General features: G+C 38.1%; 1 protein-coding gene across 1 annotated transcript in view; it reads left to right on the top strand.

The window, feature by feature from the left end:
- The window catches only part of SLC1A1 (solute carrier family 1 member 1), a 49,845-nt gene that overhangs the window by 5,075 nt on the left and 20,604 nt on the right, over positions 1-24,166 (top strand). The window contains exon 2 of the mRNA XM_062512593.1: positions 8,338-8,478. Within this exon, the coding sequence (XP_062368577.1) occupies positions 8,338-8,478 (141 nt within the window). The remainder of the gene's footprint in view (positions 1-8,337; positions 8,479-24,166) is intronic.

Below are 24,166 nucleotides of genomic sequence, written 5' to 3'. Positions count from 1 at the left end.
TCTCTGTAACACTTGCCAACAGTTTCATATAGGATGGGATCTCTTCAGAAATGTACAAAACACAGCAATTCTGAGAAAATGTCTGATTTTAATTTTAACAATGGAAAGCAAAATGCAGAATTACAAATAATTTCATCTGAGACTTTCACATACCACTGAGGATCAAAAACAGTCTAAGCCAGGAAGTCAGCCAGTGAAAGAATTCAAGGTGATTGAAGTTAAGCATGATGCCTCTTTTGGTCTTGAAGTGCTTTGAAGCAAAGAAAACCCAACTTTTATTACTTCTTCTGGCATATAAAGTTTTCCTATTCTATTATTTGTTTTATCACAGTCTCTGGGTTTCACTTTATGTGAGTGAAGTGAAACTATCACTAGAGATGAATTTTTATATCTTTGGAAAGAGTGAGCCAAATGTCAGTATACACTCTGCAAAGTCCCCAAACTGCCAAAGTCTACCAGTATTATTTTTACATTTGAAGCAAGAACACCAATATTAGTATCAGCAAAATATTTACTGTGTCCAGTTTCCCAATATTATTTAAGGGAAGATACGACAGTGTAATTGCTGTATTAGCAATTTTTTCTTCTTTTATATTTACATTTTAGAAACAAAGAATAAAGACGCTTTCATCTTATTTACCCCATCAAGAAAAGATCATGTTTAGGTTGACACTACACACAAACAACAGTTGTGCTGTTCAGAATTTTTTTTTCCACAAATGCCTCATAGGATTTGTGCAAGACGTTTGTACTTAGAGTCCCACAGCATTATCTTGTGCAGTGAGAACACATCTGTATCACATCTGTATCACATCTGAAGATAAGGGCTGTACTGGAGTTAGTGTTTCAAATGTCATGGTCCTTGCATGTTTTTGGAAGGGCAAACAACCTGGCCTTGCTTAATCTGAGCTAATTTTCTGGGTCATATATCAGATTTCTCAATGTTCTGATGTGTTCCTCAGTTTCAGAATAACAATGTTTCTGCATGGTACTATCTGTCTATCTTTAGTGTCCACTAAATTGCCTTTCCAGCTGCTTATCTTAGTCATAATCATTCCATTGCTCTTTCAGCAAGGGGCAAGCTAGAACAGAATGTCCTGTTTACTGTCCTCTCTCATCAAAGAAGCAATAACAAGGGCCAGAATCTGGCAGATATTTCCAGTTACTAGCCTTTCACCTTTCTTATACCACTGCCAACCATTTGGTTTCTTTTGTGTTTTGGGGGTCTTAAATGAAGATGCATTTTTCCTGATTTTTCTAACTGAGCTAGTGTCTATCGGGCTATCCGTGTTCAAAGGTGCTTACACAGCTTTAGGACAGCAAGCAAAGATTGTGGAAAGAGAACAGAAGAGCAGTGGGCTTTTACAAGGAAGGGTGAGAAATTAGGTGTTTGTGTGTGTGTGTGTGTGTGGCATTGTGATGGTGCCAGTGGTGCTATAGTGTGTTAGGCCATATAAGCAAAACATTAGATGCTAAAACTGGAGGACATGAATTTCTGAAATGACTGAGAAGAGGGTCTAAATGCTTTATAAAATGTAGTGCATTTGGAGACATTATGGAAATAGTAAGACCTATACATGTCTGGATAAAAAAAGCAGGCTTACACGACATTGATGGATGAGATGAAGGAGAAGGGTAATGGTTTTAGAACTGATATCTGAAAGGTGTCATAAGGGAGGTCTGCAAAAGAAGAAAGACAAGTACTGTTGTCAGGTTACCTTTCAATTTTACTGTAAAACACAGGAATATGAGATAGAAGGATACCTCCTGGGCTATCATATCTAGCCTCTGCTGCTTCAGGTTACACCATTGTAGATAAAATTCTGTTACATATCATGCTCCATCTTAAAGCTGGATAGGCTATTTGGTGCTGTATATCCTCCTAGGAAGCTGTATTCTTCAATATGATGGTTGAAAGCCTTGCAATTTCCTGTATAAATGTATTCAGCTTCACTATGCATCCAATAATTAAAATATTGTTCCATCTCTAGTATTAAGCCATTTTCTATATTTCTACCTCACTTATCCCTAGTGGGCAAACTAATCTCTTTCATCTCCTTTCAAAAGGTAGGCTTGTGTGTTTTCAACACTGAATTAATTTTTCCTGAAACCTTAATGAGTTTCACACAGTATTTCCCAACAGAGCAGGTGCTTTCACCAGAACACACCCAAATTCATGAAGAAATGTAGGGTGTGTAGCTGCTGGGAAAGAGTTGCATTTTCCCCAGATTGTTTAATTTATGACATAACCTTGTTTATAAAATAAATAGATTTGTTATGTTTAGATTGTAAGCACAGAACTTCACAAGCATAACAAGTCAACAAGTTTGTTGAAAAACTGTGAAAATAATTTTATCTCTTGTACAACTTAGTTTATTTTTACAGTGGTAAATTCTGTACAAGAGTTCTAGCTAGATGAAGCACAATTGTAAGGTTTTTCTTGTTCCTTGAGCAGTGGTTTTTTTTTTTCTTTTGCTTTCTCTGGAAGAAGTTGCATCTGCACGTGGAAGATATTTGGAAGATATGTACAGGTGGAATTCCCCTACAATCTGTTTGGATAAAGGAGAGGAAAGCCAGAAGAAAGCAGAGTCCAATAGGAGACATAGTTAAATAATCAAATAATCTGTTTAGCTCTCTACATGTTTGGAGGGAGTACTGGTTTAGATTCAGCAGAACTGTGGTCATGTAGTCGCAGGAAAATAGCTGTTTTATAGCCATAGAATATTTCTGTTTTCCTGGCTGAGTGAACTTACTGCCCTTGGTTTGATTAAGGGTGAGGTGTTGCCTTGTGCAGGGCTGCCTAGCAGAGAGGCTGCTCTTCCTTAGCGGTGACTGCTACAGGCAGTTATTACTGTTACTAGACCTGTTCCAGGCTCCTGGAAAGTAGCAGGAAAGTAGCAGGAGTTACATGGGTTTTCTGTTTGCAGTAGACTTCAAAACTACTGCGAGTAAACGGAGTACACTCACACTGGAGATGCTGATTTTCCCCCTCTGGCCAGCACTCCACTTTGCCTTCATTCCTGAAGGTCCCTCACAGGGAGTCACTGCCTACCTGAACTTTTCTCACACTGCAGTCAGATGACAATGTGTTTTACTTGTGTGAAGGAATTTACAACCACTGCACCCTCAACAGGATAACCCGAGAGCATCAGGGGGCCCACTAAGGCAGAGAAAAGCATATATTCTCATACATTGCTACTAAATACTCTTCAGTAAACCAAAAACTGGTATGGAAACTTTCTTCTGGAAGATTTCTAAGAGAACTTTTCTTCACATGTCTTTGTAAGCAAGCTGGTAGTCTGGTTAACACTTGCAACCAGAGAGTTAAGATTAGTTGCCATGTAATTATACCCCTGAAATTCTGTATCTTAGTGGTTTTCTAAGAATCTTCTTTTTTTCAATCAACATCAGTATGTTTATTGGAAGGTACATTGTAAAGTAGAGTGTAACATTAGTAAAAAGTGTGTAACATTAGTAAATATTAAAAATAATGCAAAAAGAGCTGAAATAATATGTTTATAAGCATTAGTAATATATTCTTCCACACCCTCTCTTTTAGTGTTCTACAGCTGGCACTGTGTTTCTTGGCACTAAGAGACTGCCAGTGGTAAGAGAAACTCTATGGAGAGAGCATACAAAATTGATTTATAAAATATTACTAAAGGACTGAGCATGTATCACACTGAAAAAAATCTTTCCTGCCTGTGCTGCAAGTTGACATGTTATATTGAATATTTTGCATTGTTTTTGAAGCAAGTCAGCAAACTTTGTTTGCTAGCCTTTTCAGTTCCATGAATCATCTGCTGTGAAGTTAATCCAATTAAAACTAACCAAAATGATAGAAGTAATTGTGTTTTAGTCTGTCACTTGTGTGCATTATATAATGTGAAATTATGAAGAGCTTAATCACTTAGTTAATAGCACAATAGATACTAAATAATACCAGGCTTAAACAATGTGACTTTTTTTTTCTTCTTTCAGTGCTGTGTCAAAGAAGAAACCCTATAATTCTCACACTGTCTATCAGCATTAGCCAGGGTCACCAACTCTGCTTTAGTGAAAAGGAATTTCCATACTACAAAATTTTAAGAAAACAGGAAAAATAAATACCACCGTTTTTGTGTTTTTTTTTTTTCAGAGCACTATGTGTACTACAGAACAGATCATTTTACAAAACAGATTATTAGTTCTACAAAAATACATGCTGGATTCCTTTTCTCATTGTCTTTGCAGTTCCTTCCTAAGGACCATTCACATAATTAAGTCAGTGGGAGGTGAAGGTGATGTGCTGCTTTTTCAGCGTCATATGCACTGATGAAGAACTCCCTGTCAGTTAAAACTATGCGTCCCAAACCAGTGTTCTCATCCATGAATGTAGATAATATGAGGGAGTCCTATCTGTTAGATAACATTTTTTCTGTTTTATATTTTTCTTTCAATGAGAAATAGAAGCAGGCATGTCTATGTGTGGACCTTGGTTATCAGTTTCTAAATTGTGAGTTGTTCTGCCTGTGAAGGTAAAGAAAGTATAGGGGCATGCTATCATGCCATCTTCTTATCAGGGATGTAATTAGGTTCTGAAGAGCAACTAACCCACAATGGTACTGATGTAAAGCAAATAAGTACAGTAATGTCATACTGCATGTCCTGAACAGATTCAAATACTCAGGGTCCAAATTCAAAATCTGTATTTTGTTGACCTCACATAATTATACAAAAAAGGCTTCCAGGTTTAGTTATCACTTCCTGAAAAATTGTAAATGTTCTCCATGAAAGGTTGCTTACCGGGCTGTTGAATGGCCAGCACATTTTTAAAAGTTTACAATAGCTGTAGGACAATCTATGACATACCCCATGTATGGTAGTATAACTGAGCCCAGAGATTATGTGAATTTTCTGAGCAGAGTGTGTGGATGTCTTTTTACTAATTTCCAAATCTGTGTCATGAACTTCAGCAAGGTATGTGAAGAAGAATGTAGTAGCCCTATAATGGTTCCCATACAAAGAATTTAGACAGCATTTCAGAAGGAATAGCAATATGCAAAGAGACACTCCAGACAAAGATGAGATGCAATAAATTACTGTTCACCAGATACCCAGATGTCACAGAAGTAATTTTGCGGAAACCTCAACATTATGGTCTCTCAAGACACATTTTGCCTAATTTTCTGAACTATTTGCCTAATCACTGAACATGTATGCACAGGCCAGACTGATTCTGCCACCTTATTGCACACAGACATCATCTCCTAGGTCCTGTAAAGCCTCAGGCTTGGTAGATGTGGTGGATCTACTGCTACATACAGTGGAGCCTGTTGCACATGCTAGCTAACCCCTTGCAGCACTTTCTGCTCCCCTTTTTCTGGGTAACACAGTAAAGAATAGCTCATCCTACAGAGAGGAAACATTCCCTCTAGCTTTTTAAGCTGTGACTCCCTGAAAGATGGGGGCCAGCAGGTGTCACTTGGTGTGCTTATATTCAGTGATTTTTTTTCTGCTGTTTTTCTTCTCTTGTTCTTCTCATCCCCGTCCTTTGCTTTGCTTGGTCTGTATTTATACCCTTTCTTTGAAGGATTTTCTCTCTGTTACCAAGCTTATAAAAAGCTTAACGTTCTACCTGGAAGAACAGTAAGAAGGAGTTAGGGCATGTGTTGTTTCATATAGGTTCAGACAGGAGAATTGTCCTGTGGCCTTCATTGTGCATCACAATCCCAGGGACCCAGGCTGCACCTTTTACTTGCTGTCTTCGTGGCAGCTGGTAGAGGAAATGTAGACACCATGCTATACAGCATGTGCTGTACTATGCACAGTTACAAGGATATATTTTCCTTAAAAAATTAAAGATACAGGATTGTACAGTTTATTCCACCATCATTCTTCACATCTGCCCAGTATTGCAGAAATCTAGAGCTTAAGCAGTATAAGTCATTGAGCTGTAAGTAAAGGATTTCTCTTGTGGTAAAAATCATAACCTGACTTAACCATGTGGACAAGAAGGAAAAACAAAGAGAAGAGATGGAAAATAAATAAAACCAGTTTATCATGGACGAGAAGAAAGGTGGAGTGGTTGAGAAGGAAGGAGGAAGAGGGCAAGTAGGAAAAATGATGTTTTGTTCAAAAAGTAGAAGTAAATTATTTCATAAGTTGTAGTAGTAATAATAATAATAATAATAATTATTATTATTATTATTATTATTATTGAATGCTAATATATAGAAGCAACTTTGCAGACTATAGTGTATTTTAAGGATGCCAAAAGTAATTTACCATTTTAATTTCAGAAATAATGGAGTTATCAGTAGCATTCATTTAGAGAAACTGAGATTTTTATAAGTCTGTCTCTACTTATGGCTGCTGTGATCAATTTGATGTTAAAAGTAGTGGTTACCATGTGAAATATGTTTATGCTGGACCACACTTCTTTTTGTGCATTATAATTCCCAGGAGAAATTCCCAAGTTTAGCTTGGTTATTGAGGTGAGGATTAAAAAATTCTGTATATGTCCATTTCCAGTACAAAAGTGGGTCTATTCTCCTAAATTTCTAATCTTCTCTTGTTATTGTTACAAAATAGAATTTCTTATATTCCCATGATATATTCAAGCAGCATATGCTAGATGCTTACTGCACTTAAAAGGTAGCTGAATTTTACTGTAGTTTGGCATACTACACAAGTTAATGTGGATTTAAATGCTCTGTCTGGTAAAGAAATTCCATGAATAAGGAATTGAGAGCAGTAATGTAATTTGAAGAAATTGTTGGAACTGTATTCTCAGATATTGTTATTAGATAAATAATATCCTCAAAAAAAAAATCAAACAGAACAGGTATAAATCTAGAGATGGAAAATCAACCCTGCTATAATTTTGAGAGCATATGGGAAGTTTTTGTAGTGAAATACTAAGAAGTGAAAGACAGAACTCTCAAGATTGAAAACAAGGGTGAATCTTTCTACCTGGTAGCAATCCTGCTGAATATACAAGGATCAGAATTCCATCTGGTCAAATAGGACGGTCACCATATCGAATGAAAGGCAGACGTTAGAATGTGTCCTAGTCATACCTGATCAAAGTAAAGTGGCATTACACTGCTAGCCGTAAACATGGAGTTCAGTCTTGCTGCAGTTTAAGCAAATGTCTACCCTGAGTTTCATGAATGGTCTGAAGACATGGAGATTACCTGTGTGGTTAGATTCAGCTGTTTACTCTAGTGCTTTCAGGATCAAAGTCTTAGCAACTAACTTCAATTCATGTAAGCGTTTACAAGTGGAATTTTATCTCACTTGGGCTTATCTAAAAGTGCAGAGTAAATATTTTCAACCCATCTAATTCAGTCCCTAGATTAGAGATCATTGTGTCTTATCATTCATTAATCAAGGTCATTTGCATAATATTGCAAATATCTTCAAGGCTGTTAAGATTCAAGATTGCTCCAAGGAATTTAAACTGTCTGTATTCACTGGCAGAGATTACACCTTGATAGAAATCTTTAGCACAAAGCTCATATGTGAAGCAACAGTTCTGGTGGTTTTTTAGACACTGAAGAACACATTTCTTATAACAGTCATTTTAATTTGAAAATCATGTAGGAATGGAAAATGAAGATATTTCCTGTCAAACTGAAGAATTTTGTGTTTTGGCCTATGATTTTTTTGCTTTTGGTAGAGCTCTTATCCATGATCTATCTCAGAAGTGAGAACTAACTGATAATTCATGTAATCTAAAGATAAGAGGATGTATAAAGGTGCCTTGCACCATGGCTCAATCACTGATTGAATTTATAGTCTGGTATTTGTGTTGTGAAATGAGCGGAGTGTATTTTTGTTGATCTGTTTCCTGGAAGTTATTAAATTAATTTAGTGATTACAGTCACACTCTTTCCTAATTATGTAGAACAGCAATTATTGAAAGTGGCGCTGCTGGGTAGGCTTATTTTCACCAATGGAAATCATCTGAAGTATTTATGTCACCATCTTTATTTATTGTTTGGTAGTGTTTATATAGTCCATTGATTTTTTTAATACCAACTATAAGTCTTCTGGCACTAGCGAAGGTGGGTAAAGAGTCAGTACTGGACTAGACTGATAATCAAACCACCTAAACAGATTTTTCCAAAGACATACCTGAAGACATTCTGCAACTTCAAAATTATGTGTTACTACTTTGCTTATCATTAGAAAAGGAAATATCTCTTATCTGATTTGCTTTAGAAGTTCTACCATAGCTGTGAAAATATGTTTATTGCTTGCTCTTTTTGTTCTGCTATTTTTTCTCCATGTCTCACATGTCTCTACTGTAAATTACATCTAATTTGTATAACATTTTTATGTCCTTTTTAGGTATTGGAATTGGTGTGCTGGTACGGGAATATGGCAAGCTGTCTAACTTGGATAAGGTCTACTTTGCATTTCCTGGGGAACTGCTGATGAGAATGCTCAAACTCATCATTCTGCCATTAATCATATCAAGTATGATCACAGGTATGACTGAAAATGTATTGTTATCTTACAGGGTTATCATTGTGGGTTAGCTTTCTTTCAAAAGGAAATAACCCCTAAAAACAACCTGATGGAAGTCTATACTGGGAAATACCAATTTCATACCTTTAGATTAAGTTATTTCTGTATATAATGAGAATGAGAAAAGATTTGAAAGGATTAACACTGTTATCTGGGATATTATATAGAGCTGTGAGCTAATAACTTTGCAAATTATAGATTCTTATATCTCTCCTAATTTTCAGCAGTGGGTTAAGCAGTTACAAATTGCAAGCTCAAAGCTGCACCTACTTATTCTGAGGTACAGAGTTAACTGTTGTAAGTAGTCTCGTGATGCCATTTCACAAGCAAAGGAGAGCTGATCTCATAACCTACTGTCACAAAAAGAGGACATTCCTGACATATACTTCCTTGGTCTCAGCAAACTTCCATGAGGTACCTTGCATGAGTTCTAGAATTCACTGAATATTTCTATGAGTTCACTTCTATGAGTTTAACTTTGTACTTCCCCAAAACTGAAAACTCCTTTGAACCAAGCAAGTTCTGTGTGGCCAGGAAGGGGTAATGGAAGGAAAAGCAAAGCTTCCATCTTCTGGGAAAAGCAAGCAAGCTGCTGGCTGGAACCCTGAATGCTAGAATTTGCTAACAGTTCACCTGCAAGGAAAACTTTTGAAAGATTTGGTGGAGAAAACCCAAAGCAAAGAGTCAGAACTGAAATGTCAAACAGCCTTTCCTTAGAAATAACTTTTTTCAAAAAAGCAATAGCCAAGCAAACTTTTCTTCATTCTTTAAGTTTTTGTTGAGGGTGCAAGGATTATAACTATTTACTTTCACCTTCTTGCTGCGAATCAAGACATATTGGTAACTATACTGTCCCTTTTCATCTCCACAAAACCTCTGTTTTGACAACATGTTCATGTCCAGGTGTTTGTTGATTGGTTAGATATTAGTGAAAAGGCATCAGGCATTTGACTAAAGAAAAGGAGAGAATGTTGTGATCATAAAATAAAAGGAGAATTTTGATCATGTTATGAAAATGAATTCAAGAATAGGATATTAAATACAAACTTTCAAACTCCCCAAAATTTATAGCTAAAAATATCACTAACTTCACAGCAGCTCACACCAAAAAGGGTCTGTGACAGAAAGTTCTTAAAGGAAGCTGTCAAGGCCTTTTGAGCATATCTGTAATACAGGATGAGAGGAACCCAGTGTTAGAACTGAAATGGAGAATGTCGAGAGCTGCAAGATCCTGAACAGAAAGCTGCCAAAGGCAGAGTGAGAAATGATGACACAAAGTAGTCAAGGACTGTGTCCAAAGGAGTGAAAGGAGGTTGAACAGTTATTGGTGTGTAAAGGAGAGGAGAACCTTAGTCTGTGCTGCCAAGATAAGACAAACATATTTCTTTTTTGAACAAGCTTTTATTTGTGAGTGAAGTTGAGCCCATGTCTTCAGAAATAAATTAGGTCATTAGAATAATCGTGAAATGAATTATTTATTAAATCTATCCCTGTCCAGCACTTGAAGGGGAAACAAGAATCATCCTGTTAAAAAATACTGTGCTTTCTTAATGTATAATGTTCCACTATGCACAAACTGCATTTGTAAGTAGTAATAGAAGCTTGGATTTTACAGATTGCAGATTACAGTCAAATACAGGAATGACTGTATAATTGGATATGCCAAGGTCAGAATCAGAGCATCTCATGGTGAGACTGCTCTGATTCTGACCTTGGCATATCCAATTCCTGTAGAAAGTAAGGGCATATTTTTTCTACACTTTTATATTAGGATTTTAGGCAAGAGAAAGGAAACAAGATGCATAAAAACAGAAGCTGCTTCAATAGAGTATATAGGGCTTTGCAAATGAACCACAAATGTCTGTGCATTATGATTTTCACTATTCACCCGTATCTGTCCTTGGGATGTTGGTGAGTTACTGCCTCTTTTAAAATAGCTATGTTAACCTTCCAAGCATCAGAAATGCACATTTGAATTTAATAAGCAAACCTGCGAATGATTATGAAGCATACTAGTAATTTTTTTTCTTTTGTACAGAGTCATACAGAATGATTGAGGTTGGAAGGGATCTCTTGAAACTATCTAATCCAGTACCCATGCAGAGTGTCATGGTTTGATACTGGCTAAACACCAGACAGCCACAGAAATTGTTCACTCATGCTCTTCTATTATAGTTGGGCAGAGGAGAGGGAAAAAGAAATTCAACTTAGGGCTCATGAGTTAAAGTAACAACTGGGAGAAAAAATACTCTAAGGGATAATCGGGTTCAAATTTAAAGGTGTAAGATAAATTCATTATTAACAGAGTCAGAGGAGGATAATGAGAAGTAAAATAAGCCTTTAAAAAACCTTTTCCTCTGCCAGGCCTTCCTTCCTTCCCAGCAGCACAGGAAGACAGGACATGGGAGTTTTGGTCAGTTCATCACTCAAGATCTTCTGTTCACTCAAAAGGAGTCTTTGCTATGCTGAGGGGTCCCTCCCACGGGCAAACACTTTTCCCAAAACTGTTGTGGCATGGGTCACCCATCCATGGGGTGCAATCCTCTAAGGACAGGCTGCTCTAGTTTGGAAGCAAGGGCCCTCTCTCTCTCTGTCTCTGGAAGTGGGGTCCTTCTCTCTCTATCCCAGTTTCCCATGGATCACAGCCCCCTACAACATCCACCCACTCTGGCATGAGCACTTTTCCCATGGGCTGCGAGTGAAATGTCTGCATCCCCCATGGACTTCATGCATTACAGGGGGACAGTTTGTTTCACCATAGTCCTCATTTCAGTTCTGGCACTTGGAGCACCTCCCCCCAGTCCGTTTTTCCACTGGCCGTGGTGTCACCATGCTGTTTTTCCCCTTATGTTCTCACTTCCTCATCTTCTCTGATTAGAAGAAAAACTGCTCCTTGCAGTACCGTTGTCAATGAGTTCTACCAAGTGCAAGATCCCTGCAGGATCCCGCAGCGCCGAGAGGTTGATCTTGTCTAGGTTCCAAGTCGGGGAGTTGCTCGTCACGTTTCCACTGCTGGCCAGGCGCCCCCAGCGCCATCGCAGGGGCAGTGGTGGCCTGTTTGATGTCTGTCTTGGTGCAGGGTGCCGGGAAGGGGAAGCCACCAGCACCACCCTCCCCTCTGTCCTTCTGCCTGCAGCGTGGCTGGCTAGGGGAGGCCAGGCTGGCAAGGCCTGCAGGCCGTGTGCTGCATCGAGGTGGCGGCAGCCACGGCTCATCGCCACCACTGGAAAAAAACTGTGCACATGCTGTTTTGATTTTCTTCTTAAATATGTCATCACAGAGATGTTACCAACCTCTCTAACTGGGGAAGCAGCATGTCCATCATCAGAGCCATCAGAGATTGGCTCTGTTAGACATGGTGGAAGCTTCTAGTAGTTTCTCACAGAAGCTACTTCTGTGCTCCCCCACTACCAAAAATCCAGGCAGTGTCAAATCAGCACACAGGGTCAGCTAAAGCAGTGTCTCTGTTTTGAGATTAAATCTCATGGGTTTTTAAAATTTTTTGTTATTGTTTCATGACTTGTTTTGGGCACCACTGCTAAGAGCCTGGCTCTGTACTCATTCCCACCCATCAGCAACCATACACGTGACTAAGGTCACTCTCTGAGCATTCTCTTCCCTAGACTGAACAATCCCTGCTCTCCTAGCTGTCCTCATGTGAGAGATGCTCCAAAACCCTCATCATAGTTGCAGCCCTTTGCTGGACTAAGTCCGTTCCTTTCTTGTACTGGGGAACCCAGAATTAGACCTAGTACTCCAGGTGTAGCATTGCATGTGTTGTGTTTAGAGATCTCCTCCCCCCACAGGCTGACAGTGCTTGTCATAGTGTTGTCCAGGAGTCTGTTGGCCTCCTTTGCTGTGAGATCTTACTATGTTACAGTCAGCTTGTTGTCTGCCAGGACTCTCAGATCCTTCTCTGCTGAGCTGTTCCAGCCAGCCAGCCTCCAGCGCATACTGTGCCCTGCATAATTCCTGCCCAAATGTAGAGCTCTGCATTTCTTCATGTTGAACTCCACAAGATTTCTCTCTGACAAATTCTTTAGCCCATCCAGGTACTTTTGAGTGACCGTATAGCCATCTATACATCAGCCAGTCCTCCCAGTTTTGCCCTGGTGATTCGTGCACAAAACTGTTACTTGTAACCAAAATCTAGTATTTTTACATGACATAAATTTACAAAAGGCATCAAAACTTCCTAGATGTCTTTGGACTGAGCATCACAGTCTGGTTACAGTTATGTACCAATGAGCCATTGTAATTGTCTCTGGTGTACACACTTAACCTGCAGCAAAGGCACAATGACAATGTTTTTCTCTCATGATGAGCTAATTGCATCCCCCTAACTTGTAAACTAAAAAGACATTCCTTCTGGACCAGTTGAAGTGTTGTTGCTACTTTTACTGCAGTAACTTTGAATATATTGTGATCCCAAGTGTCTGCCACTGAGCATGTGAGCACATACACAGGTCCATCAGCTGTGATCATCAGTTACAGGCCCTGTAGGGGTCTGCATAATACATATATTCCAAGGAGGTGGACATTCCAGGACACATCTGGTCCCACCAAAGACAACCAGCCAGCATGCAGATTGTGGTGCTTTCCTTGCACATCTGACATTTAATCAAGAATGGTGAGGTTTCTTTGGAGGAAAATACTTTTGGGTCTCATTCTAGAAAAAGGTACTGCCAAATGCAGAAATATGTGGCCTTGCTACTAACAATAAGGCAAACAATGAACTGTCTTGCTTACAGTCATAGCTGAAGACAAATCCTGGATCTTCCATAATTTTTTAATTCCCCACTTTGTTTACTTATTTACAGTAATTTTTGAAAGAATGAATTCTGCTTTTGATTTGAAAATTCAGAATTTCAAAGAGGTCCTGTGGTCTGACTTGACTTCAGTAAGGTTTTTGACACTCTCCCATAACATCCCTACAGTACAACTGATGCAATACAGGTTTGCACAGTGAGGCAAAATGAAATCTCTTGGAACGGGCAGACCCAGAAGGTTGTAATCACCAGCAAAAGTCTGGCTGGAAAAAAGGCAGTAGTGATGTACCCCAGGATTTAATACTGTGACCAGTTCTGTTTAACATTTTATCAGTGGTAATATCCACTGGTGATAGAGCTGAATGCTTCTTCAGCAAGTTCACAGGCTTGTTCAGTATGTAGAAGAGAAGGTTACAGAGAGACCTTATTCCAGCTTTCCAGTACTTGAAGTGGCCTACAAGAGAGCTGAAGGAGATCTTTTTTACGTGGACATCTAGTTCTAAGAAAGGGATGATGGCTTTAAACTGGAAACAAGTAGGTTTAGATTAGATAGTGAGAAGAAATTCTTTACTGTGAGGTTTGTGAGGCACTGGAATGGGTTAACCCATGAAATTGTCCCATTCCCGGAAATATCCAAAGTCATGTTGGATGGAGATCTGAGCAACCTGTCTAGTAAAAGATGTCCCTGCACTTAGCAGATATGTTGGAATTAGAGGATCTTTAAGATTACTTCCAACCCAAACCATTTTATGATTCTATGATAAAAAATATGTCACCAAGATGTTTTTGAAAATGCAGTCTGTGGTTTTCTTTTTTAGGATTATGTCTTAAAAGGTAATGTCACATCCTGAAAAGAATCAGCATATGCTTTAGAGATGGGGAGCTGTGCACAAATGCATGTCTCATGACCAGATCCCAATCTGTTTGCTCATATTGATGTAAATCAGGCCACAGCAAAGAGAGTAGAGGTTGGAATCACTCCTCGAGATTTCAGGATTTTCTGCAAAACTTAAAGTATTAGTAATTTTAATTTATTGGAGTAAATTCAATCTTAATGGAAAAAACCTCACTGATTTCCTCAATTAAGTCAGAAACATGTTGGTTCTTTTTCCTTGGAGCTCTAATTAGAGCAGAAAACCCCTTATCTCTATTTTCAGATTCAAAAGGCAAAATTCTTCTGGTCAAATGGAGAGCTTTGTAGAATGTGGTTTTCATTCACAAACCCAGCTCTTCTGAGTGTAAGAGAGGAAAAGCATTGTTTACATACTTATTTAGTGTACAAGTTGCAGTTTGTGGAATTTTTCCGCTAACCTGCCTCGAAATTTTTGATTAGTAAGGACCTTGCTTTGGGGATGGAATAGTCTGAGTAGTACTCTGCCTCACAGACAAATTTTAATTGTTCTCCTCGTACTAATTTTAATGGATTCAGATGTAAACTTATTGACTCTGACCCAAAAGTCTACCCCTGATAATTCAGTTCAAAATATAGAGCTCTTTTGTCTACTCCTGAGATTTCTATACCTTGAATTAGTTAATAGCACACTAATGCATCATTCATGTCAAGAAATTATTTCTATTTTCTGTCTCCTGCTGTAGTGATGTGGGAAAATTGAAAATGAAAATCAAAATCCTAGAATGTTACTCAAGATCAGGCTTTGCCACCAGAATTACAGCTGTATTGAGTGTAATACTCCACACCCCAAATCTACTTTTTTTTGAAGTAATGCTCTAAAAGAAGAAGTATTAGACAAATACAAGAAATATGTTATTTTTAGGTGCCCTGTAAGGAGAAAGAATTGAGAGGAATCTCTTGTATGCTTCATGGGAGTTTTGAGACTTAAATCTAATCATTTTGGGAGTACTTACAACGTATATCCTTGAAAGTCTTGGAAATTCACAACTCTAATCTCATTCTGAGAACAGAAATCCCCTGGAGTTGTGCAGTGTATTTCATCAAGGGTGCATACTGAGCAGATTAGTCCCCTTTAATGACTTTTAGCTTTCTTTTTCATGAAGTGGGATTCACACAGTATGCAACAGCAGAAAATGTTTGCAAATCTGTTTTCTGTCAGGATCACAGCAGAACTTAGCTTGGCAACAGCTGTCAAGTTTCCTGAACAGTTTTTCCCTTGTACTTGGAAAAGCTGAGGTAACTTACATGCCCTTTCTGAAGCTTACCAATCCACATGGATTGTGTCGGGCCTTATTTTCTGCACCTAAATTCCTTGTTAGTAGCAAGCATCAGGAGATGTGGATCTTAAGATAATACCCCCAGACATCCAGATACTATGGGAATACCAGGGGTCTGCTTCCCACCTCTCTTCAATTGCTCCTCTCAGATGAGGTTATAGCATGTTGCCTCCCACATAGTTCGACTTTCAAACTATAAGCCGTAGATCTTGATGTTGAGGTCTTTCTTCTTCAGGGCTAGAATGCGTTCTGTCAAAAATTCACATTGCATATGTGATAAATGACCTTTCTTTGATGATGCTTCCAGAGTTACCCATAAATACCAAAATTTTAGCTTTGTGTTAAAAGATGTGACACATAGCACAGCAGGTCCATGTCTCAGATCTCAGTATTAATGACATGATTTTTATCAGCAATTCAACGTCTGTTTCAAGTTCTGCAATAATCTCTCCCTCATTTCTTATATTTCCTCCCTGACAAAATGTTAATAAAGCCTTTTCTTATGTTTCTGACCTTCCCTGCACTTTCAGCCTTCACAGACAACTTTAAAGAGACTAGAAGAGATGCATGGGAGTTTCCTGCACTGTGAATCTGTGTAGGCTCAGCTATGGGGAGCACTAGAATTTCTTGAAGCAGTTGATGAGGCATTTGCAGGTACACATGGCATACCTCAAGAACAGTGGAAAAAAAGAAAGTATCAATTACCTCTCTCGAGGCAGAGGTAATTTATGTGAGCTATAAATACAATGTCTTCAGAGCTGTGTGTCTGGCAAAACTATCAAGCTTCCATTACTATAGAAATAAACTCTTGCTTTACTCCAGGTCCTGCTTTGACTGCTGGTCCACTGCAGTCTGAAGCATCATGGCCATTCCAGTTTTCTCGATGCCAAATACACACTCTTACTTGCACTTCCTACTAATAGTACAAAGGTAATGATTCCACCACAAATGTGGCTTATTTTGACAACTGCTTGAGAGATAAAAATATCCCAGTGAATTACCAAGGCCATGTGACTTTTCCCATTTTCAGAGTCAGCTATTTTCCCTGTGTAAAATTTATATTAGATTGTGACTGATGAATGGATGTGTTGACTAGGTTATTTATCCTTTTTGGTTGTTCAAAATTGAAGTGGGAGTTGCCTACTTTAATCCTTCCTGGATCTGTGTTGGATCTGTGTCTGGGAAGATATTAGTTTGTTCTATCCCATCCAAAGGATTTAGAGAATGAAAATAAAATATAGAAAATGGGAAACAACAGAGCTACAATGCAATAAGAAAAAGATTTTGAATGAATCAGATTGTTCCTATTTCTCATATTTATTTTTGAAAATCAGAACAATTCAGGATTTTGAAAATACTTATTTATTTTGCCTAATCTATTTGTAATTTCAATTAGAATCCCCTAAGACTGTGGTGACACCCAGGAATAGACCTGCAAGTTGCATTTTATATATACATTGTATGTACATTACAGTATTGTTAAGGAGTACAGATAAGGAAACGGCAGTAGGACAAATCTGGTTTTTTTACTATAGTGCAGGGCATCCAAATCAGTTTTTTCTCTGGTATCACAATTCCTGGGATGGCAGCTGCCTCAGCAGTTTCCATTTCTGCAAGTCCAAGAAACATGGCTATTGGGAGATGCTCCATTACTGAGGCTTCCTTTAACAGGCCCTGTGCATGACCAACACAGTCCTTGGGAAATTACTGGTCTAGCTTAATGTACTCAGACACTGTCTTTTGAACTACCTGCATGTTCTTTTTATGTTTTGCTGTTTCTTAAGCCAAGAGAACTTCCAAGAAAATCAGATCCATTTGACTGTATTAGTAAACTAGTTATCTGGGCTCAGACAGGAGACTCAGCTCTTCCCTCTGTATCATTAATTGTGTGAAGGTCAGAAAATGTTACAGTACTGTTGATGAGTTCTGCCTTCCATTGTACTGAGGGATGCTGGAAGTTCTGTCCCTGCTGTCCATGTGCAGTCATTGAGGCAGGCAGGATGGCAGAGTCACAGGTTATTAATGGACAAGACTTTGTGCCCATCTTCTTTAGATTACTTATATCATAGTCATCTACTCATTTCTCATCAATATCAGTTGACCTTATACAACTGAGGCAGCCCCTACATCATTTAAGGTTTTAAATTATAGTAATAAAACTTTGAAGTGCACTTCTGGTTCATGGAGCATGATTACCACCAGCTCTCAAGGGCAAAGAACTCCAACACAGCAGCCATTTTGTGGCACCAGCTGTCACTCCGTCCTGTCCTAGCCATATTACTGTGGGCACTCTGTTGGCACCAGTGTGGATGGGTCTAAAGTCAGTTGGTGTCTTCTGCTGTTCTCTTGTGGACCTCAGGACATAAACAACTGTTCCACTAGTAAGCCATATTTCAGTCACCTTTTTCACTCAAATTCCCTGTGAGTAGATATCACAATCGATTAAAATTGCAGTGTCATGTTAAAGGGTTTTTTCTAAACGTTGTATACCTATGTATTTTGCTGCCAATAATTTTGAGGGAATTCAAGTACTTTCAATTCTACAGGTTTTCTGTATATACCACATACATGTATCACCAGCAACAGTGCAGGGGATGTATTTCTGCTACATCCTTGAACTGAATCTGATTCCTGTAACGAATCTTGTTAGCCTGTCCATCTTGGCAGATAGATGTGTCATCTTCCTTCCTTTTAAGTTTTTCTTATATTCCAATCAAGGAACATCATCTCTCCTGAAAAGGCATTAACTTCAGAAGTGATGAAGTGTTTCTAGAAGTGATGAATAGAAGGCAGTACTAATACCCTCTTCCTCTGCATGTCTCCAGTAAGCTCTGTAGGGAAAGATCATAATACAATGATTGTGCCAACTGCCAAGGAGACAGCACAATAGCCCCTTAGCAAACTGATATCCAGGTTCAGAAATTTTTCTTTAAATCTTATCTGAAATTTCCTCTGTTTTAGAATTATTTTAACCCTTTCATTGCTATTCACTGTTTGTCTCCCATTCCAACACCCTATCTGACACTTAGAAAGAATTTACTTTTTCAACCCCATCCTAAATGACGCAACACATTTCTCAGTATTTGAACTGTTGCAACCATTGTTGCATTCCACACGTTAATCTGTTTGTTGGGGTTTTGTTTTCAAATAATCTTTTTTAATGCCTCTCCAAAGTTAAGAGATTAATATTTGACATGCTAATCCAAATCTAATTAGATCACGTAATTAGAAACTGAGAATTTTCTGACTTGTATTTTGTGATGATACTTAAATAGCATCAACAGATGTTCAGGCATTGCCTGCATGCATCTATCTCTCTTTCCCACTCTGTCCCTCACACTTCCCCCCTGTCATGTGCTAGGTTTTTTAATTTCATTTGTAAGACATTCTTCTGTTGCGTTTACACAGCATACTGGTGGAAAAATCACTTGTTCCACAGAAGAGCAATTAATGAAATTTCTGTCAAGTCTATTGAGAAGGTAATTGCTTCAAGTTGTTATGGAAATCCTTCTCCTTTACAGTAAGTAACAATGACATTTGAATAGACAGGATGACTGCTCCTACAGGAGAATTGACAGAATAGAAATGCAAGACTTCTGGTAAAAACACTAAAGACAGTAGATAATGAAAAATCTCATTTGAAGACTGCTTATCACTGTGTGTTTGGGGCTTCCATTTGCCATAGCTTTTTCATTACCTGATCTTCTCAGCCAACATCTGACTTGGAACTGACCTCCTAATGAGACTTAGCTAAAGAGGTCATTGAGTTAGCTGAGGAAAGACTAGTTGCAAAAGATCCTTCCAAGCCCCATGACACAGTAAACAAAATTACTATATGCATATCAAGTGAAAGATATTTGAGAATGAATACAGGCAGTAGTAGTCTGAGTCCCGAGGACTCATACATAACATCATGCTGTCTGAAGGTGGTATTTCAGTAGACAGTTGTGAATTACTTAATCAGTACTGGTAGTCTTGTTCATACACAATGAATGTGATATTGCATTTCCCAGAGAGTTCCACAGAGCATCAGAAAAAAAATGGAAAAGATTCATTGTTCAGCTTTTGGAAGAAGCAGCAGAAATTGCCATTGAACCTAGTTTGGAAACTGAAATTTCAGGGAGAATATGAAGATAATTACCTTTCAGGAGATTAATGACAATCAGGGAAAACTTGTACTACAAAATTATGCAAATAAAAGGGCAAAATGGGAGAGAAAGGGCTCAGAGTCAGAAATGGGAAGAGGGTAAAATCTTAAAAGACTCAAAAATGTCTTCAGGAAAGCATAGTCTCTGAATTCACCATGGTGAATTCTCTCACTGCACTTATTGTCTGAATTGTATGTGGAAGGATTTTCCCTTCAAAAAGTGAGCACAGACTAAGAACAAAATTAAATACTGGGCCAAGAGCAAAAGGACAGGGGACAGTAGGCCTTGCAATCCTTTCTTTTCAGAAGCCCTGAGGAAGACATTTTTCTGAATTGATATTTAACTGTCCTAAGTTTATAGGACTTTCCCTGGAGTGAATAGGAAATTTTCTTGTTTGTGTCTATAATCCAACTATTTAATAATGACAAAATTGACGTGGAAATATGATGAAATCTAGTCTTACTTGTGTGAGATGCCTTCCTTTCCTAGCATTAGCTGATTAGAATTGACACAGCTCTTGGAACAAGAACGCAAATTTGGATTCTTGTAGATACATAGTGGTATATGAAAATAAGCAATAAGCTTGCATCACATTGCTTATGCAAGCAATAAGCTTGCTCAACTCTGGAGCTAGAATTTTGTGTTCACTCCTCAGATAAAAAGCATGTCTGTCTTCTGAAGGTACAGGCCAAATATTGTTTTAGTATTGGTAGTGTTTCCCATTGCAAGTAGAAGAAATGTATGGCAACTAATTCAAAATTTTCACTTGCAACTAAGAAAGATTGTTTTTATGGCCTGACCACCAGCTCTGTGGTGACCAGTGGATTAAAACAGAACTCTCAGTACTAGGTAAATGATATCTCAAAACCAGTTTGGAACAGAGAGGTCATATCACAGTCAGATGCAGCTGAAATTTTGATACTGCTCATGTCTTAAATTAGAAATAATCCCAGCTCCATCTTTAAAGCCAAGAAACTTCATGTATTTCATGCAGCCATTTATCAAAGGCAGAGTCTCAGCACAGTTTTGGGGTTTTATTCCCTAGTATTTTTTAAAGAATAAATATTACCTATTTGCAGCAACACATAACGTAGTTCACCTCAACAATAAAATGACATTACTTCTTTTATATAAGACATTGTTGTCGCCTTATAAGGATTGCCTATTGAAATTCTGTATATCAATTTTGAGTCACCTATGGTTTTCTATTTTTATATGTCTTATGCAACATTCTGTAAAAAATGTTTGCTCTCCTGGATGTTCACCAATCATATAATTTCTATAATGTAGTGAACTGCATATTGCAGCCAGAAGATCCAAAATGGACATGAAGTGTGGACACCTGGGAGAAGTTGAGAATTATTTTTTGATTTATGTAGTGACCACAGAAATGCCTCAATTAAATGAATAAGGCTGCTGGCAGTTTGAAGCAGTTTCAGAACTGTGTTTTGCCTTTTTTTTGGCTTTTGCCACTATCAGCATCATGGTCATAGCCTAGAAGGTCTAAAAGCCATGCAGTTCTATTCTTCAGGAGCTTTTGTTATGTTTTCGTTACAACGGGGAATTAGATAGGGAATTAGATATCAGAACCCTGAAAGAATGTGATGTACATTTGTACTTGAGTTGGTTTTTTTTTGTCAGAATTTAATTAGCTTCTAAAATTAATAGAGAAATAAACCATGTGGCTGGCAGTAGTGTGAAGTTGGAAGGACCTTGAGCCAGACTCTTCTTCGGGCCCTGCATCACTTAAGGAGAACAACTGTCAGTGCTAGGAGCTGGCTAATTTGCATTGGAACAATACTCACATCTTGATCATCCAAGTGTAGCTGTGTTGCAAAAGGTAAACAGCCTAGCCTTTTATGGATTATACATAATGATCAATGCGTCGTGCAGATGAAGTGATGATCCTCTCAGCTTCCACCAATCTTCAAAAGTTTGAGAACAGCTAAGAAGTACTGCAGGAGATGGACTTGGTGATAATACTGAAATTTGTAGAGCAGCAATAAAAAATGCCAGGGAGTCTAGGTATGATTTTTGCTGTTGAGCAGAGTCAATCACTCACCAAAGTGTAGATTAAATCTCTTATAATGTACTGAAAAAGAGCACCTGGAAGCAAAAATCTGTGTTTACAGTTGCTGTATCTGTATCTGTTCCTATCTGTAGAATGGTATGACAGATTCTAAGGATGTAGATATTATCCCCTAGGGAACTAAGAAGATGGTAAGTACTGTAAGTCAGAAGATCTGTGATTGTTTGCAGTCCTTCACAGAACCCTTTTTCACTCCTGGTGTCACAGGACCACAGCACTGGTCTCACAAGAGCATAGTGAACAACTCTGGAATTACAGTGCTATACCTCAAGCCAAAGCTATTTCGCCATTTGTACATATGCATTTTTACAGTGAACAGTTCTAAAGTGAGCACATTTTATGTTCAGTGGCTACTGGTAAAAAGTTCTGGAGCACCATGTTTCATATTTAAGCATAACTTTGTTTAAATCAGACTATTCCCTTAGGTTTATCCAGTAATATTTCAGGGAAGTAGTTTTAAATATGTGCAATTTTTAAAAATTGCTGCAATGCAGCATTTCACTTTTTAGGATTTTGAGGTCCTTGTACAAGAAAGAGTAGAAGGGAGAGACTTGATTTCACTGATCGTTTTGAGTTTTATTCTTTTGCAAGTGTATGTGATGCAAAATAGAGAAAACTGGGCAAAAACAGAGAAGAGAGTATACTAAGAGCTCCAAGCTGGAGACTGTAGTATAGAAAACATGGGAGGTGAATTGCAGACTAGACAATTGATTCCAAAATTTGACTTCAGTTATTAAGACCTTAACTCTGTTCTGTGAAAATGATATGAGCAGAGAGGTAGATAGGTTAACAGATTTTAAACATCAGTTGGTGCTCTTGATGATCTTACTTAAGCCTTTTTGCATCATAGCCACAGAACTGCATTTTGTGCTTCAGTGTCTGCAGCTGAATTAGGAAATATTTTATGGGAAAAATTAAGGGACTAATCAAAAATACTGCAGTTTTGAAATGCTCAGGCATGGAAGAGCATCCATCATACCTGTTCAAATTCTATAGAGTAAATTATATTACCAGTTTATCTGTTTAAACTTGTGGATAGATAGAGGGAAGAAAGAACAAATAAATTAGTTGTAAACGTTTAGTGGTAATCCCAAGCAGATAACCAAACTTAATTTACACTGCTTTTGTGATCTAATTTTGGATGACAATGCAGGCGTTCCTTTTGGAGCAGCGCATGTTCCATCTTAGTTTGAGAAATTAGTTTTCTTCTGAATTGAAATGAGTGATGTGTAGTAGTTTAATATTACTAATGTTGTAGCTAGTAGTTGTGTTAGTGCTTTGTTCAGTACATCTTCCATTAACTCTTTCAGTTATGTCCAAAAAACTGTAAGCATGATGTAACTACAAAGGGAATCTTAATTTTCAGTTGTGTTGAGAAAAAGGCTATCAGTTATATTATCAATTACTCAGTCATGAGAGTAGAATATATCTGGATAGTAGTCTATTATTATATATCATATTTTCTTATGTGTAGCAAGCTAACATGAAAAAAAAGGATCTTAGCAGTATACATCACCCAGTGCAAACCTGTGTCTGTGGCACTTGTAGTGAATGATATTTTAGTCTCCAAATGGAAGCATCCTTCTGAATGCAGGTTTCAGAGTACAGCAGCTTTCAAAAAAATGCAAATCCCACCCTTAACCATCCTCAGACCATACTTGTACTTATTCAGCCATGTCTGTCTGAATGATTTATGTGGTTTTATGATTACCAGCAAAGCAACACCAACATAACAATGGAAGGACAGCCTGGATCCTAGCACAACTTGCTCACTTACAGGGTCATTATCCAGTTTAAAAAGGCAGGGGCAAAGTTTACCCTTTATTATACCTCTGTTACACTACTGAGCATAAGTTTGCAATGGGGTTTCTTTTGAAGCCAGAAGAATGCCTGTCACAGAAATCTCCTTTCATATTAACTGTAGGATCTTTATAACAGACTATTCCAGGGAAATTACCTTGCATAATTATTAGGCTCTTGACTAAGTCAACAACACTGTCAGGCAAAAAAAAAAAACCAAACCTCCAAAAATACGAAGGCACAAGTTTTAGAATAAAATTCCACTATTTACAGGTTTTATGAACTTTTCATTAAAAGATGCAAAACACTGGCTGTACCTGTTTGCTCTCTTTTTTAAAAAAATCGTGTGAATTCATCCAAGTTAATTTATCAGGTGCAGAAGTTTCAGTATTGATAGCCTTTGAAAACAGGCCTGTCCACAGAAAGCATTATTTATTACTATTGGTGTGAATTGACAGAATCAGTTAACCAAGGGAACCGCCAAGCGACAGCTGAAACGCAAAGAGTAGATTTATTTCATTACTTCATCAGCAATGCCAGGTGGCAGAGACACATAGAGACAGACACTCTGTAAGGCTTAGCTCATCCTAGCAGCCAGCCCTTGGGAAGTGTTTGCAGCCTGCCTCACTGTAACAGAAGGCTTCCTGCATGGC

The sequence above is a fragment of the Cinclus cinclus genome, chromosome Z, assembly GCF_963662255.1.
Source record: "Cinclus cinclus chromosome Z, bCinCin1.1, whole genome shotgun sequence".
Classification (NCBI taxonomy): domain Eukaryota; kingdom Metazoa; phylum Chordata; class Aves; order Passeriformes; family Cinclidae; genus Cinclus; species Cinclus cinclus.
The sequence above is the reverse complement of the archived record's forward strand: the minus strand, read 5'-3'. Positions and strand labels throughout refer to the sequence as shown.